We start from the raw sequence: 16,406 nt of genomic DNA, 5'->3' as shown, positions 1-16,406 counted from the left end.
CACCCCTCCTTTACACTTCAATGTATTCAGATCGCCGAAAACTGCGATTCTGAATACCGTATATATTTTTAAAACCGGCGCCATTGGCAGCCGAGTAAACGGGAAGTGACGTCATGACTTCGCTTCCGTGCTTACTATGAGGAGACTGGGACGAAGCCAATTACAGCTTCATTCCAGTTCCTCCCCAGCAGCCGGAGGCAGCGGACATGGAATCGGTGCTCCAGATCGAGCGGGAGCATCGGTAACAGCTTTTAGCCGCATCCGTTGCTATGGCTGGATAGCCAATTGCCCGCTGAAAAAAACTGTAGGTGCGGGCATCATCCCGGTATACCCCCCGGAAACCGAGTACGCACATCTGCGTACGCTCGGCGGGAAGAGGTTAATTACACAGGTTCTGTGGCTGATTAAGGTGGTAATTAAAGTCGCTTGGTGCCTTATCTGCATTTAACTCTCAGAACCTGTGTAATTCAAAGGTGTTCGGGTTTAAAGGGATGAGGTGGCAATGCTAGTTTTTACTGATTTTTGTAATAATACATGCAAATTCACATGAAATGGAAGCAGCAGAGAGAAAAAGACAAACAAATGAAACGTAAGGTATAATGCAGTTGGCGAAATCACAACTAGGTGGGGATTATTGTGAATAGACAACACAGACGGGAAGTGATGTAAGGTAAAGACAGGAAGTGATGTAAAGTACACACAGGAAGTGAAGTTCTTAGTCTGATGAGAATTGGGAGGAAGTAGAGAGGAGACATTGCTGGAACAGGCAGTAGAGACGGTAATACGTTATTTTATATTTACCCCCTCATGTCCGTCCTCTTCCTCCATAGTCATTGTGCATTACGGTATTTTATCTCCAGCAGATGCTGTTGCCCATACTTATCTTTGTATAGTTATTAAAAGAATCCCTCGGAAAGAAATAAAAACATAGATCGCTGTACCCTGGTTCCATCCCTGTCACTACCTCCAGAAGATAAACCCATTGGGCCATCGTTGTATACAACCATAACCACTCCAGGTCCATTCAGACCTCGGATGATCACGACTCCCGGCAGGCAGACGTAGGGAGGTCTTCTACCCCAGACTTCCCATACCAGGAGATGTTAAATGTTATATAACCCCTGCATGTTCGCAAGGAAAGTCTGGAACAGAGACCTCTCTGAATCTGGTGAATGGGCACTTTGACCAACCTGGGCAATGGTGGGCATGGATGGTGAGTCTCATTGCTCAAATACACGAGATGAGGATTGAGATCAGTAAGCATGCCAGGACCAGGTCCCTCTCATCCACATCACTCTCCAATAACAATGCATCCTTCCCCAGTCATCTCACCCCATGTCACAGATGATCCCTCTAACCCCGCTGACCATGCTAATGCATCTCTGCCCGACTACCTTGCCCCCCCCAATTCAGAACATTTCTTTCCCCAGCTACTTCACCCTCACCTAAAGACGCGTCTCTTCACAGCCAATTCACCCCACTCACATGCTCACTAATTATTCCCCTACTATTCAGTCTCGGGTCACTCAAGAAGACACGTGGCCACCCAATAATGTTGGAAAAGAAGGGGTTCAACACTAAACTGCAGAAGGTTTTTTTTTTACAGTTAGAGCGGTAAGAATGTGGAACTCCATTTGTGGTTTCAGCGTGCAATGCCGCTAATTTAAGAAAAATCTTAGATGGGCATCTTATTAAACTCTATATATAGGAATATGGGAAGTGGCCATAGTTACATAGTAGGTGAGGTTGAAAAAAGACACAAGTCCATCCTATGTGTGTGATTTTACGTCAATATTACATTGTATATGTATGTTGCGGTCGTTCAGGTGCTTATATAATAGTTTCTAGAAACTATTGATGTTCCCCGCTGAGACCACCACCTGTGGAAGGGAATTCCACATCCTTGCCGCTCTTACAGTAAAGAACCCTCTATGTAGTTTAAGGGTAAACCTCTTTTCTTCTAATTTTAATGAGCGGCCACGAGTCTTGTTAAACTCCCTTCTGCGGAAAACCAGAGTATTGTAGAGCGGGAAAATTATCATTTTATCTCTGGACATAATACACATACCCACACATAGGTTGAACTGGATGGACTAGTGTCTTTATTCAACCTTACCAACTATGTAACTCTCATTCCCTGACTATCAGTGTCACTGCATCCTTCCCACCCACCTCATCCTTTGGTCTTGGCACATTTCTCCTCTTGTTACCTTGCCCACTCCTCCCTTCAGGATTCGGGACACTTAGCAACTATACATCTGTCTACACAAAGCTCTACATGGAGATCATCTATCTGCTGACCAGAGAAGAGAGGAGGATTATGGGAGGGTCACATGACATTATTCTGATCTCTGAACATAAGGTGTATCTAAGCCCTTGTACACACGGTTGGAGATTCCGACAACCAAATCCGTCTGAGTAATTCCGACGGATTAATTCCGGAAGAGGTCCGGAAGTTATGTTGCATACACACGGTCGGACTAAATTGTCGGAAAATCCAATTGTACATAACGTGATGACGTTATTTCGTTACGACGGGACTATGTTTAGGCTAGTAGCCAATAGCTTTGGTTTAGGAATTTGATCTGAGCATGCGTGGCACTTTGTCCGTCGGAGTAGGCTACACATGATCGGAGATGTCCGATAGGAGCATTTTGTCGGAAAATTTTACCGGCAAGTTGGAAAACTTGGTCCGTCGGATATTCCGACGGAAACAGTCCGATGCAGACCACACACTGTCAGAATATCCGACAAAACGGTCCGATAGGACACATTCCGTCGGAATCTCCGACCATGTGTACAAGGGTTAAGACAAAAGTTTCCTTCTAGTTTTGGACAGAGCTGAGACTGGTTAAAATACTTTAAGCATATATATTTATTTATTTATTTGTTGATATCTGTCTCCCATTGGTAGGTCTGCATTAGAGGAAGTGAAGTCTTAACAGGGGTAATCTCTTTAAATCTCTTTATGACTTTTTCTCCATGGAGGAATGGGAGTATTTAGAAGGACACAAGGATCTCTACAAGGACGTCATGATGGAGAATCAGCCGCCCCTCACATCACCGGGTAAGAGGAGACTTTATTGTAAAGGAGAGAGCAGTACGGAGGCTCCACCTAGATCCCCCATCATCTGATAAACACATAGAAACAATGTATTCAGTCAGTGTGTGCGTTTCCTACAGATGGATCGAGTAATAGGAACCCACCAGAGAGATGTCTCTGTTCTATGTATTCCTGGGATTCCACACCAGAAGATCGCAACATCTCCTATAAAGTTAAAGAAGAGATAAAAAAGGAGGATGATGAGGTTGATGTGATGGAGTCACCCACCCCAGACCCACCAGAGAGATGTCCACATTATTCCCAGGCTTACACACAGGAGAATCACACCATTTGTCACCATGATCAGGTAGATAAAAAAAGATCATAAAGAGCAACGTGTTCCTTGTTCCTCCTCTCCTCCCTCTACTCCATGTAGAGAGGAGCTACTTGTTCATTATTCTACCCAATGCCCCCTGGTGAAGTCTCTAAGCCAGGAACAGGGCTATTCTGGAGTCTGGTAAAGATTTTGGGGGAGAGTCTTTTGCATATCGAGCTAATCAGGGGTCAAGTCCTGGGGAAAAAAGTGTGGGAACTCCCATCCAAGATGCACTCCCTCCCCAAAAAAAAAAAAAAAATGATACGCTCATATGCACGAACACTTCAAAAGTGGTATTTTTCATCCAATTTTCCTATTGTGTGTATGAAGCTTAACTGTTAGTACATAAAAAAAAAACGATCCTCAATAAACATAAATACGGTAATTCTCTAAATAATTGGCATTCATTCAATTGTGATTCCATGCAAATGTGAGCATCGTGTTCTGATCTTTATTGGGGAATTTTATTTTGTATATAGTGTTTATGTGGTGAGTTTACACTTTTCATTGAACAGAGTTTGGATAACACAGGGTTAAACGGAAAGGTCATAAATGAAGTGCACATTATCTGGACAGAATTCTTGGAGAGATAGTGAAGTGTTCCTGCTTAGGAGATGTATGTTAGCTTGGGGGGCTGCAAACTCTGCAGGGGCTCCAACACAAACTCGCTGCTATTCCAACCCTTCATATATTCCCACATAAACTTCCCTCCTGGCATTAAACTTTGCCAGGTATTGTGCTCAGCTTACCACCCCAAACTGATGTTCCTCCCTCAGCTCACCTCTCTCCCTGCATGTCCTGTGAGCAGAATAGCTGTGCTCCTCCTCTGGGTTCTCTCATCATATAGCACTGAAGATAGAGGAGGGGGGGATTCAGCGGGACACACAGAGCAAGTATGCAGGAGACTGGGGGGGGGGGAATGAGGAGACAGAAAATCAGGAGGGGCCAACGGGGAGGAGCGCATCACAAGAGGTCTGACTAAATACAATCTCTTAGCAGCAGGGACCTGATCTACCCCTCAGCTAGCTGTGATTGACAGGTAGATCTAAGTGGAAGCTGTCATGGGGCCCCCTACTGGCAATGCCTGAATGGTCAGGTGTGCGGCACTTACTATTGCGAGCTGTGTCGGCGGCTGCTGGTGTAGCACCTGCCACACAGCTCGCATACTTCAAAGTCTTGCAGGACGCGGCTGCTAACGGGAACTGAGTTACTGTTGTGGAAAAAGTACAGGAACTCCGTTCCGATGCGTTCCCGCTGGACTTGAGCCCCTGAGCTAATGTATTTCTTTTTACCTAAGTGGATTGTTTTGTAAAATGTATTGAATGAAAATAGTCTTCTATTTTCAGAAAAGTGCATACAAAGTTTTTTTAAAGTGTAAGGATCACAATTGTCCAATTGTGGCTTTGACTGAAGGGTTACATTTTTTATATACTGTATAAAGTGCTGCATTGTGTGTCGGTGTAATTAGGGTTTAGTGACACTCAGGGTTCTCACCCTTGCAGGTTGAGGTGCTCCAGGATGTGTCATATTAGGTGAAAACGAATCTTTCAGTTTTCTCCACAATTGGCAAATCCTGATATGGAGCCTGGAGGCTTTGGTAGAGTATCGGTTGGGATGAAGACTCCAACCTTGGGTCCATGTTTTGATATTAACCAGCACTTGTTGATTGTGCAGCTGTGCACAGGTCCTTTGATATTGAAGCTGACTGTAGTTGAGAGATCCACCCTCCCAAGATGACCATTGTGCTTATAGCGTGCAAAAGGAGCATGGACATGTGTGTCGGTCTGCACTGGCCAGGCTGACACCTGGAGCTAGAGAGTATGCAGGAGCAGCATATGAACAATGCTGTTATCACATACTTGGTTTGGAGGCCAATGGTGAGAGGGCTTCCCTAGCGGCTAAGCTCCAGGATCCTCTGAAGGTGGGAACAGGAGGTTCTAGGATCAAAGAATCATGGGTCACCTGCTGGAACTACTTGCAAGGATGTTCTGACTAGACTGCTGTCAGGTGAAATCCATGTATTCAGCTGAATAAGTAGCAGGTCTCAGGCAGGGTAGAGGTGACAGCAGTATCCAGTTTAGAGCTGAGGTCAGGTACCAGGTGTGGACGTATATAAGCGTGGTCAGTAAATAGCCAGAGCCATACACAGGAGAGCAGAGTAAGCCAGTCTGTTAGACAAGACCAGGTCAAAACCAGGAGGCAAGCAGAAGACAGGTCCAGGAGTAATCTACATATACAAGGTTCACAGGAACAGTTCACTAAATAACGGAAGATCAACCAGCGATTACTGAAGGCAGCTAACTCCCTTATAAAGGCTGATCCAGACTGAAAGAGCACCCCGGCTATGCCAGCATGTCTCTCCATGCACATCCGTACACATCCACTATGCATCATCGTGCATTCCTGGACTGAGAGACCACATTAGGATGCGAGTCATTGTATCCGCTTTATAGTCAGAATTATTATACAGGATTTATATAGCGCCAACAGTTTTCTCAGCGCGTTACAATGTAAAAGGGGACACTACACCAACAGTACAATTCAAAACAAGAGGGTTAGAGGAGCCCTGCATGGTTTAGGAGATATCCCCCTGTATTTGCATGTGCCGACGTTATCGGCACATGCGCACTGACACAAACTGAAGCAATGGCACGTATGTGCCGTAAGTGTGCCGTTACCGTGCACATGTGCGGAAGTGGAACATTGCAGCTCCGGCCAATCACAGCACCGGAGCTTCGATACCCGCAGGTAACCCAGGAAAGCCACCACTAGCACCTAATAATACTGACACTTATGCCGCGTACACACTGTCGGACTTGCCAACGGGATAACCTCTGGCACCATTTCCGATCATTTTCCATTTAGAACATGTTCTCTATCTAAGTCCGTTGGAAATTATGACAGAAAAAGTCAGATGGGGCATACACACGGTCGGAATATCCGACCAAAAGCTCCCATCTGACTTTTTCTCTCGGAAATTCCGACCGTGTGTATGCGGCATTCCTGTCAGTGTGTAGGGTACACACATTAAATGTATAGGTTATGAACCCAGAAATCCTCCTCCACAGATCGATTAGTTCCACAGAAGATCAAAAACGTCTTATTCAATAAGGAAAAAAAGACCTCCAAAATCCTCCTCCATAGAATGGGATTCCATTGATAAACACCAGCATCCACATAAATATAAGAAAGGAGACCGCTCATTGCGCAGGCATCCAGGTAATTAAAACTATTACACTCACATAATTGAGAAAACTGACAAGCAAGGGGGAAAACGACCTGCGTTTACAACCGACAAGATGGCCACCGGGTCCTGGTCAACGTCCTACGTCACACGTCCTTAGCCAACGTATAATAATGAACACATTTTCACAGAAAAATACAGGGCAACTCGAGAAAAATTGTCTATAAGCCAAGGGATAAAACTTGGTATAGATCATAAAAAAGAACATATATATAAAAACTACAATTAGTAATGCTGATAATAGCAACACCAAAAACTGCAATCCCTTCCTGAACTTAAGACCCTTGACACCTAATCCTCACCATATAGATCCTGAAGGGATTTGCAGTGCAAATACCAATGATTTATGAATGTTTTTAATGGTATAGAATTGAGCTTTCAATTTTTTAGGAAATAAAATATCTTTCCAAAAAGACCTGTCTGTGTCCTTAAATGTACTCTGTCGTCTTTGGGGTTTAGGGGGAAGAACTGAAAGACATCAAGGTTGAGGTTAAAGAAGAAGAGACGTTGATGAGTGTATGTCAGCAGTCTATGGAGGAGGGTGGTCCTCTGTATTCCCGGGATTCCACACAGGAAGATCTCAACATCTCCCACCATGATCAGGTAGATGGGGCTGAGTAATAGAACTTGAACATTATCATAAACTATGAGATTACTCTTAGTTATCTCTTATTTATAGCAACTTTTTCCACATGTTTTATGATAAATCTTTGGGGTTTAGGGTGAAGAATTAAAAGACATCAAATCTGAGATTAAGGAAGAAGAAGAAACGTTGGTGACTGGAAATCAGCAGTCTATGGAGAAGGATGGTCCTCTATATTTTTGGGATTCCATACAGAAAGATCTCAGCTCCACACATGATCAGGTAAAAGGGACTGAGTAGTAGAACTCAAATAATATTTTAAACTGTGAGATTGCTTTATTGTAACTTTTTCCAGATGTTATCTTTTCCTCTTATCTTGGGTTTAAGGCTGAAAATCGGAAAGACATCAAAGCTGAAGTTAAAGAGGAAGAAGAAGAGAGGTTGGTGAGTGGAGATCAGCAGTCTATGGAGGAGGGGGAGATGATTATGAAAAGTAAACAGGAGGAATCTTCTCTACATATGGACACAAGTAAGTCATAAACACTAAATGCAAAAAATAAAAATATCATATTTTCATGATACTTTTAAGAGGTTCATCTGACATTCTCAATATAGTGTCATGTTCCCAATAAATGAAGAGGAGATACTTTACATTTGTTGAGAACGTCAACCTCATTTGTTGGGAACATCATGTTCCCAACAAATGAGGAGGAGATACTGTACACCATATGAAAGGTCCATCTCCGTTCCTCAATATAACGTCATGTTCCCAACAAATGAGGAGGAGATACTGTACACCATATGAAAGGTCCATCTCCATTCCTCAATATAACGTCATGTTCCCAACAAATGAGGAGGAGATACTGTACACCATATGAAAGGTCCATCTTTATTCCTCAATATAACTTCATGTTCCCTACAAATGAGGAGGAGATACTGTACACCATATGAAAGGTCCATCTCCATTCCTCAATATAACGTCATGTTCCCAACAAATGAGGAGGAGATACTGTACACCATATGAAAGGTCCATCTCCATTCCTCAATATAACGTCATGTTCCCAACAAATGAGGAGGAGATACTGTACACCATATGAAAGGTCCATCTCCATTCCTCAATATAACGTCATGTTCCCAACAAATGAGGAGGAGATACTGTACACCATATGAAAGGTCCATCTTCATTCCTCAATATAACTTCATGTTCCCTACAAATGAGGAGGAGGTACTGTACACCATATGAAAGGTCCATCTCCATTCCTCAATATAAGGTCATGTTCCCAACAAATGAGGAGGAGATACTGTACACCATATGAAAGGTCCATCTCCATTCCTCAATATAACGTCATGTTCCCAACAAATGAGGAGGAGATACTGTACACCATATGAAAGGTCCATCTCCATTCCTCAATATAACGTCATGTTCCCAACAAATGAGGAGAAGATACTGTACACCATATGAAAGGTCCATCTCCATTCCTCAATATAACATCATGCTCCCAACAAAAGAGGAGAAGATACTGTACACCATATGAAAGGTCCATCTCCATTCCTCAATATAACGTCATGTTCCCAACAAATGAGAAGGAGATACTGTACACCATATGAAAGGTCCATCTCCATTCCTCAATATAAACTTCATATTTTAATTTTCTTCTTTTAATTTTTTTGCATACAATTTAAAATGCACATCCTAGGCCTGACGGTCAGGTAAACCCCCAAAAATCTGAAAGCAGGGACCCTGGAGAATAAAATGGGGGCAGCCGATCGTATGTACGTGGCATTACCATCTCTTGTATCATGTCCTCAGTCTCTAACCATCTCTTGTATCATGTCTGCCAGCTCTTACTTAAACTTAAACACACTGCTAATAGTATTAGCAAAATAACCATTTGGTGCACCTCTAGCAGACATTAAACAGGAGTTGGCCAGAGACTGCAGACATGATACAAGAGATCAATGCAGCCTCACCAGTGTCTGTCAGATGCAGCCTTGCCAGTGCATGTTAGATGCAGCCTTGCCAGTGCATTTCAGATGCAGCCTTGCCAGTGCATATCAGATGCAGCCTCGCCAGTGCATGTCAGATGCAGCCTCGCCAGTGCATGTCAGATGCAGCCTCACCAGTGCATGTCAGATGCAGCCTCACCAGTGCATGTCAGATGCAACCTACCAGTGCATGTAGATGCAGCCTTCCTGTGCCAGTCAGATGCAGTCTCTCATCAGTGCATGTGGATGCAGCCTGCCTGTGCCCATAAGTTGCAGCCTCTCACCAGTGCCTGTCAGATGCAGCCTCCCACCAGTGCCTGTCAGATGCAGCCTCTCACCAGTGCCTGTGCATGCAGCCTCTCACCAGTGCCTGTCAGATGCAGCCTCTCACCAGTGCCCTTGCATGCAGCCTCTTACCAATGCCTGTGGATGCAGCCTGCCTGTGCCCGTCAGATGCAGCCTCTCAACAGTGCCTGTGGATACAGCCTCTCACCAGTGCCTGTGGATACAGCCTCTCACCAGTGCCTGTGGATACAGCCTCTCACCAGTGCCTGTGGATGCAGCCTCTCACCAATGCCTGTCAGATGCAGCCTCTCACCAGTGCCTGTGGATCCAGCCTACCAGTGCCTGGGGATGCAGCCTGCCTGCGCCCATAAAATGCAGCCTCACCAGTGCCTGTGAATGCAGCCAGACAGTGCCCGGATCAGAGCGGCGATCTCCCGCTGTATCACGGAGCTGGATTTGAATTGCCCGGGTCGCAGTAACAATGCCCCCTGTGATCACATCCCACTGATTCAATGTCCCGCCATTGAATCAGTGTGCCATCTATTTACTACGGCTCAGGCAGTTCAGCTCCCTGACACAGGGAGATTGCCGCTCTGCAAGGAGAGGAAGAGGGAGGGGAGGACATGACCTTGAGCCTCCAGGATGGGCAGCACTCAGCGTCATGGCCATCGATTATCGGCGCAGTTATCTGCATTTTTCTCTTCCGGCAATATGCCGAAAACACAATTTTCGGCCGCCGAAATGTCAGTGCATCCCTAATTCCTATAGCTGTAGGTCAAGTGCCCATGCTTATATGTCTTGTATGACCCCCTTAGCCAGGTTTAGAATTCATTATTAGATAGTGTGACCTAATAATAATAAAGAAATATGAAATATGCAATTTCCCTGTCACACCATTACTCCAAGGCTGCTACTGAAGGACCCAATGCTTTTGAAACAAGACTCTGCTTAAGAATTTGTCCTCCAATACCCCCATCCCTCTATCTGCCTGTGTTCAAGTGCTGCAACAAATCTTCAAAAAGACACCCCTAGACTGAGCCTTAAATTTGTTGGTGTGCTCTGGAACTGGTTCCTGGTTTGGCAGCCTCTGGACAGCTAAGGCCGCGTACACACGGGCGGATTGTCTGCCCAACTAAGTTCGTCAGACAATCCGACAGACAGTCCGTTCAACTTTTGAATGAACGGACTTGACCACACACGATGAACAGACAGTCCGCTGAAAACTTGCACGATGACGTGTACAGCACGTACGACGGGACTAGAAAAACGACGTCCAATACACTGCAATGCAACCTTCGGCCATGTAAATCCTTTCTGAGCATGCGCCATACTTAGTCCGTCCAACTTGCCTACACACGAGCGGACTGTCCGCTGAAACCAAGTTTGAACGGACAAAACCAAGTTTGGACGGACAAAATTACGGAAATTCCGAAAGACAAAGTCCGTCAGACTGTCCGCTGAAAAAGTCCGCTGAAGCCCACACACGAGCGGATTGTCCGCTGAAACACGGTTCAGCGGACTAAGTTGGGCAGACAATCCGCCCGTGTGTACGCGGCCTAAGGGAAACGCGTACAATTCCAGGGCCCCTTCAGATGTGAGCGCTACACAATAAATTATTTTAATGCACTTAAACAAAATATATTACACCATTTTCTGTAAAATATAAAAGATGAGGTTGTGTCGGGCAAATAGATGCTCAACATGTCTACACAAAAATTGTGTACCTGTGAAATGGCAACACACTTCAGTAAAAGTTTCCGTAGACAATGATGTAATCCAGGTTCAAGGTTGGAATATATAGCAGTGAAGAAATCTTATAATCTGGAATCATCCACCATAAAAAAAGCTGTATATGCACTCTTACATTGAGAAACCTGTTGAACTTCCATAAAAGCCAGAAATACAGTACAAAGACCACTATGTGAGCCTGTTGTCTAAGTTGCAATTTCAGAGGGAGAGACCAGGCAGGTGTTATCCAGAAAAAAAAAATTACAGTGCACGTTTTTTGAGACAAAAGCCAGAAATAGAGTACAGACTTCATGCACAGTATGTAATATAGATCTATAAAAACGGATGTGTTTTATAGTCACTTCACATGGAACAGAAGCCCAGCTGTGAAACCGGCATTTCCATCTACAGTATTTCCGATGGGGAGGTAGAGCTAAAACTCCAGTTATTTGTAAAATACTGTAACTTTCTACTTTTCTCTACATTTCTTTCCAACAGATGGATGTGATGTCAGGAATTCCTCGGAGAGACGTCTTCTATTATCTGCTGATTGTAAGTCAGAAGATAATGTCATCACACAGGATCCTCCAGGAGGAAATCCAAATACACCAAATATACATCACAGACCTTCCTGTCCGGAGACATCAATGGATCCCTCTGATCAGGGGGAATCTTCTCATCAATCACATACTATGATTGGAAATATCCATGTAAGATCTCACACTGCAGATCCATCAACAGATCCTTCTAATCCCGAGGAAACTTCTCATCAATCACATACTATGATTGGAAATATACATTTAAAAACTCACACTGAAGATAGACCAAAAGGTCCATCTAATCCCGAGAATATCCCATCCTTAACTCATGAAGACGTTAACCAAGGCGAAAATCTATTCTCATGTTCAGAGTGCGGGAAATGTTTCACTCGGAAAGGGGCACTTATGAATCACCAGAGAACTCACACAAATGAGCGTACGTTCCCTTGTTCAGAGTGTGGCAAATGTTTTAAACACCAACGCAACTTTCTTAGACACAAGAAAATTCACACGGGTGAGCGTCCCCATTCATGTGCTGAGTGCGGGAAATCTTTCACTCATAAAGGAGACCTTATTGGACACCAGAGAACTCACACGGGTGAGCGTCCCTATTTGTGTCCAGAGTGCGGGAAATCTTTTCATCAGAAAGTACACCTTCATCTGCACCTAAGAATTCACACAGATGAGCGTCCCTATTCATGTTCAGAGTGCGGGAAATCTTTTCATCAGAAAGGAGACCTTGTTGGACACCAGAGAATTCACACGGGTGAGCAACCTTATTCATGTTCGGAGTGCGGGAAATCTTTTACTCTGAAAGGAAACCTTTTGAAACATCAGAGGATTCACACACGTGAGCTTCCCAATTCACGCGCAGAGCTCGAGAAATCTTTTACTCAGAAAAGAGAACTTTTTGAACGTAAGAGAGTTCACATGGGGGAGCGTCCCTATTCATGTTCAGAGTGCGGAAAATCTTTCACTCAGAAAGGATACCTTAATAAACACCTGAGAATTCATACGGGTGAGCGTCCTTATTCATGTTCAGAGTGTGGAAAATCTTTCACTCAGAAAGGACACCTTAATAAACACCTGAGATTACACATGGGTGAGCGTTCCCATTCATGTTTAGAGTGCGGGAAATCTTTCACTCAGAAAGTTGAACTTGATAAACACCTGAGAATTCACACCGGTGAGCGTCCTTATTCATGTTCAGAGTGTGGGAGATCTTTCACCCAGAAAGGATACCTTGATAAGCACTGGAGAAATCACGCGGGTGAGCGTTCATGTTCCGTGCGGGAAATTTTTCACTATGAAAACAAACCTTGTTAGACACAAGAGAATTCACACAGGTGAGCATCCTTATTCATGTTCAAAGTGTGGGAAATGTTTTACTAAGAAAGTAAACTTTCTCGGGCATCGGAGGATTTACACAGGCTAATCCTCTTTCCATGTTTAGACTGTGGGAAAAGATATGGTGATGTTTAACTGGTGAATGATTAAGAAGGGAACAGAAGGGACACCTAGTTGAACATCAGAGAATTCACACAGGTTAGGATCCTTTTTCATGTACAGACTAGTGTGCGGGAAATCTTTCAGTCACAAAGGGATCCTTGTTATAAACACAACAGAGGTGGTTCTGGCCAGCTCAGTAGATTTCTTTACGAAAGGCCTGGATTCTTTGGTAAATGTACATAATATAACTGGATACTAACATTCATAAGTAAAGTTCATCCAAATAATATCGGGGGGATCAGGAAGAAATTTTGGCTAGGCTCGGCTCTGCTCACAGTCAGGGGCAGGACTGCGAGAGGAGCCGAGTCTAGCCGAAGTACACTCGGCTTTGTGTATCTCGGCTCCGCTCACTCCTGTCCTCTCCCAATCAGTGGAGATGGGCGGGACTGCGAGAGGAGCCGAGTCTAGCCGAAGTACACTCGGCTTCGTGTATCTTGGCTCCGCTCGCTCCTCTCCTCTAGCAATCAGTGGAGATGGGCGGGACTGCGAGAGGAGCCGAGTCTAGCCGAAGTACACTCGGCTTCGTGTATCTTGGCTCCGCTCGCTCCTCTCCTCTCGCAATCAGTGGAGATGGGAGGGACTGCAAGAGGAGCCGCAGTCCACTTGGCAATTATGACAATACATGGGGCAATAAATGGACAGTTGTAGCATTACAAAGGGCAACGGATGGGCAATCATGACAATACAAAGGTCAACAAACTGGCAACCATGAAAATACAAGGACAACCATACCAATATGTGGGTAATAAGATATGACCTGGGGCATGTTCTGATGCTAGTCCAAGCCCATCTGACTTATCTGACCAGGAAGCTGTCACCTGTACAGGGGCAATCACAAGGGGCAACTGTAAATCGGGGAATGCCTTGGACGGTTAGGCTTCCTGGTCCTTACATTCACAGCTTCCTGGTGGGATCACCCAGGTGAGTTTGGAATAGGATCAGAACATCCCTAGCAGGCAACAAAGAAGCAATGGCAAAACATTCTGACAGAAAAAGAATCATCCAATCCAAACAGGAGTTCTCTTTCATTACTAGACCTATTCATAAGTTGCTATTGGATGTTGTAATCCATTGTTTTTTATTTGATTTACTGAAATAAAAAAGTATAAACCAGGGGTCTCCAAACTTTCTAAGCAAAGGGCTAGCTTGTGGGGGGCTGGAATGTGGCCGGTGGAAGTAGAAAATAGGCTTGTGCAATTTGTTTCGTAACGAAACGAAATTCGGCCGAATTTTGCATCTTTCAGACATTCGGATGCATCCGAATAAAAAAATAACGAATACGAAAGAAATATAACGAATGAATTCGAATGTATTCTAATTAATTTGGTAATCCTTTCAAGATCTAATGAAACAAAAGGTCAGCTCAAAGTAAATCTTATAATCCAATCAGCTAATTAATTTTGTGCCGGAGGTTGGATTACTGGCAAAGTGCATTCCTGAGAACTGAGTTAGAAGGGTGTTGTATTGTATTTGAACTGAGGAGAAGAGACGTTATCATTGTGTGTGTTAAAAGATTCAATAAAAAAACGACTTTCCAAACTACGAATCATTATCACGAATGTCTATACATACATAAATAGCCAATTTCAACGAATACGAACGAATGAATTCGACTCTCTACGAATAATAACGAATTATCCGAAAACTTATTAACGTAACATAACGAATATAACAGAACGAAATTATATATTTTACAAATGAAAACGAACCGAAACTAAACAAAATTTTCCATTGTGCACAAGTCTAGTAGAAAATGCCCCAGCATCAGTGGCAGTAAACAATTCCTCAGGCTTGATGGTCAGTAAGGCCGCGTACACACGCGCGGACTGTTCGCCCAACTTTGTCCGTCAAACAGTTTCGGCAAACAGTCCGCTCAAAATTAGCATGGACGGACATGGCCACACACGACGGACGAACAGTTTGCTGAAACCGTGCGCGATGACGTGAACGGCACGTACGACGGGACGAAAAATACGACGTCCTATACACTGCATTATAACTTTCGGCGTGAAAATCCTTTCTGAGCATGCGCGGAACTTAGTTTGACGAACAAGCCTACACACGAGCGGACTGTTCGCTGAAACAAGGTTTCAGCGGACAGTTTTTCGGAAATTCCGTAAAACCTTGTTCGTCAAACTGTCCGCTGAAACTGTCCGCTGAAAGCCCACACACGAGCAGACTGTCCGCCCAAACACTGTTCAGCGGACAAAGTTGGGCGAACAGTCCGCCCGTGTGTACGCGGCCTAAGAGTAAAAAAAATTACAAAGAGCAGGTGGTTAGTAGGAGGGGGAAAAGTGCCCTATCATTGGTGTCAGTGGAAGAAATGGTGCCCAATTGTTGGTATCAGTGGGAGGAATGGTGAGCCAAGGGCTGGATAAAGAGAAGCAAAGGGCCACATCTGGTCCACAGGCCTTAGTTTGGAGACCACTGGTCTAAACAATGCATAATTATTAATAAAGTAAATGTATTTGTTAAAGTTATACAAGATTTGAATTACATTAAAGTTCCATGTTATTTTATGTTAATTTGTTACTGCAACTTTCTAAAATAAATAAGAAAGCTCCACACTAAAATATTCTGGTCTATACCGTAATCATTAGATGATTGGAATGTGCTCATTTTATGGGGAGTGATCCATTGGTGTTTTAATTAGAGTGACGCCGAGTCCAGAAGGTCCAATTCCACGCGTGTGTCACCTGTTATTCTGAGGATACATGAAGCCACTACACATGGAATATTCCAATAATGATCTGATAATTGACAGTGGGACCATGGAGAATAAAACGTAGCCACCCTCGAATAGAAAGTTTGATTACAACAGTAAAACAATGAAATTGGGAGATTTGAGACAAATAGAAGGGACCTTTTGGAGATAAGAATATATACTTGGATAGATTATTATTATTATTTTTTTTACCCTAATGTTTAGTGTCACTTTAAGTGTGTACTCATTGTGCTCTCCCATAAAGTATACTTCAACGCATAACTTTCTCTTTTAGTTTTAGCTCTGGACACCTGTTATTACTGTCTTGTGCCCCCACCAGGGAGATTCACTCTAATGGTCCTGGTGAACCTTATTACCAAAGTGAAAGTGAAACAGAAAGAATGTTTAA

General features: G+C 43.9%; 1 protein-coding gene across 1 annotated transcript in view; it reads left to right on the top strand.

Annotated features, from left to right (window-relative positions):
- Positions 1-2,920: 2,920 nt before the first annotated feature.
- The window catches only part of LOC143955184 (uncharacterized), a 230,861-nt gene continuing 217,375 nt past the window's right edge, over positions 2,921-16,406 (top strand). The window contains exons 1-5 of the mRNA XM_077465275.1: positions 2,921-3,067; positions 3,184-3,410; positions 7,123-7,266; positions 7,385-7,528; positions 7,634-7,775. Of these exons, the coding sequence (XP_077321401.1) occupies positions 2,983-3,067; positions 3,184-3,410; positions 7,123-7,266; positions 7,385-7,528; positions 7,634-7,775 (742 nt within the window). The 5' untranslated portion in view covers positions 2,921-2,982. The remainder of the gene's footprint in view (positions 3,068-3,183; positions 3,411-7,122; positions 7,267-7,384; positions 7,529-7,633; positions 7,776-16,406) is intronic.

This window comes from Lithobates pipiens, unplaced genomic scaffold (genome assembly GCF_037356315.1).
Source record: "Lithobates pipiens isolate NorthernLeopardFrog02 unplaced genomic scaffold, aLitPip1_a1.2 Scaffold_35, whole genome shotgun sequence".
Taxonomy (NCBI): Eukaryota; Metazoa; Chordata; class Amphibia; order Anura; family Ranidae; genus Lithobates; species Lithobates pipiens.
This window is presented reverse-complemented; position numbering and strand designations above follow the sequence as displayed.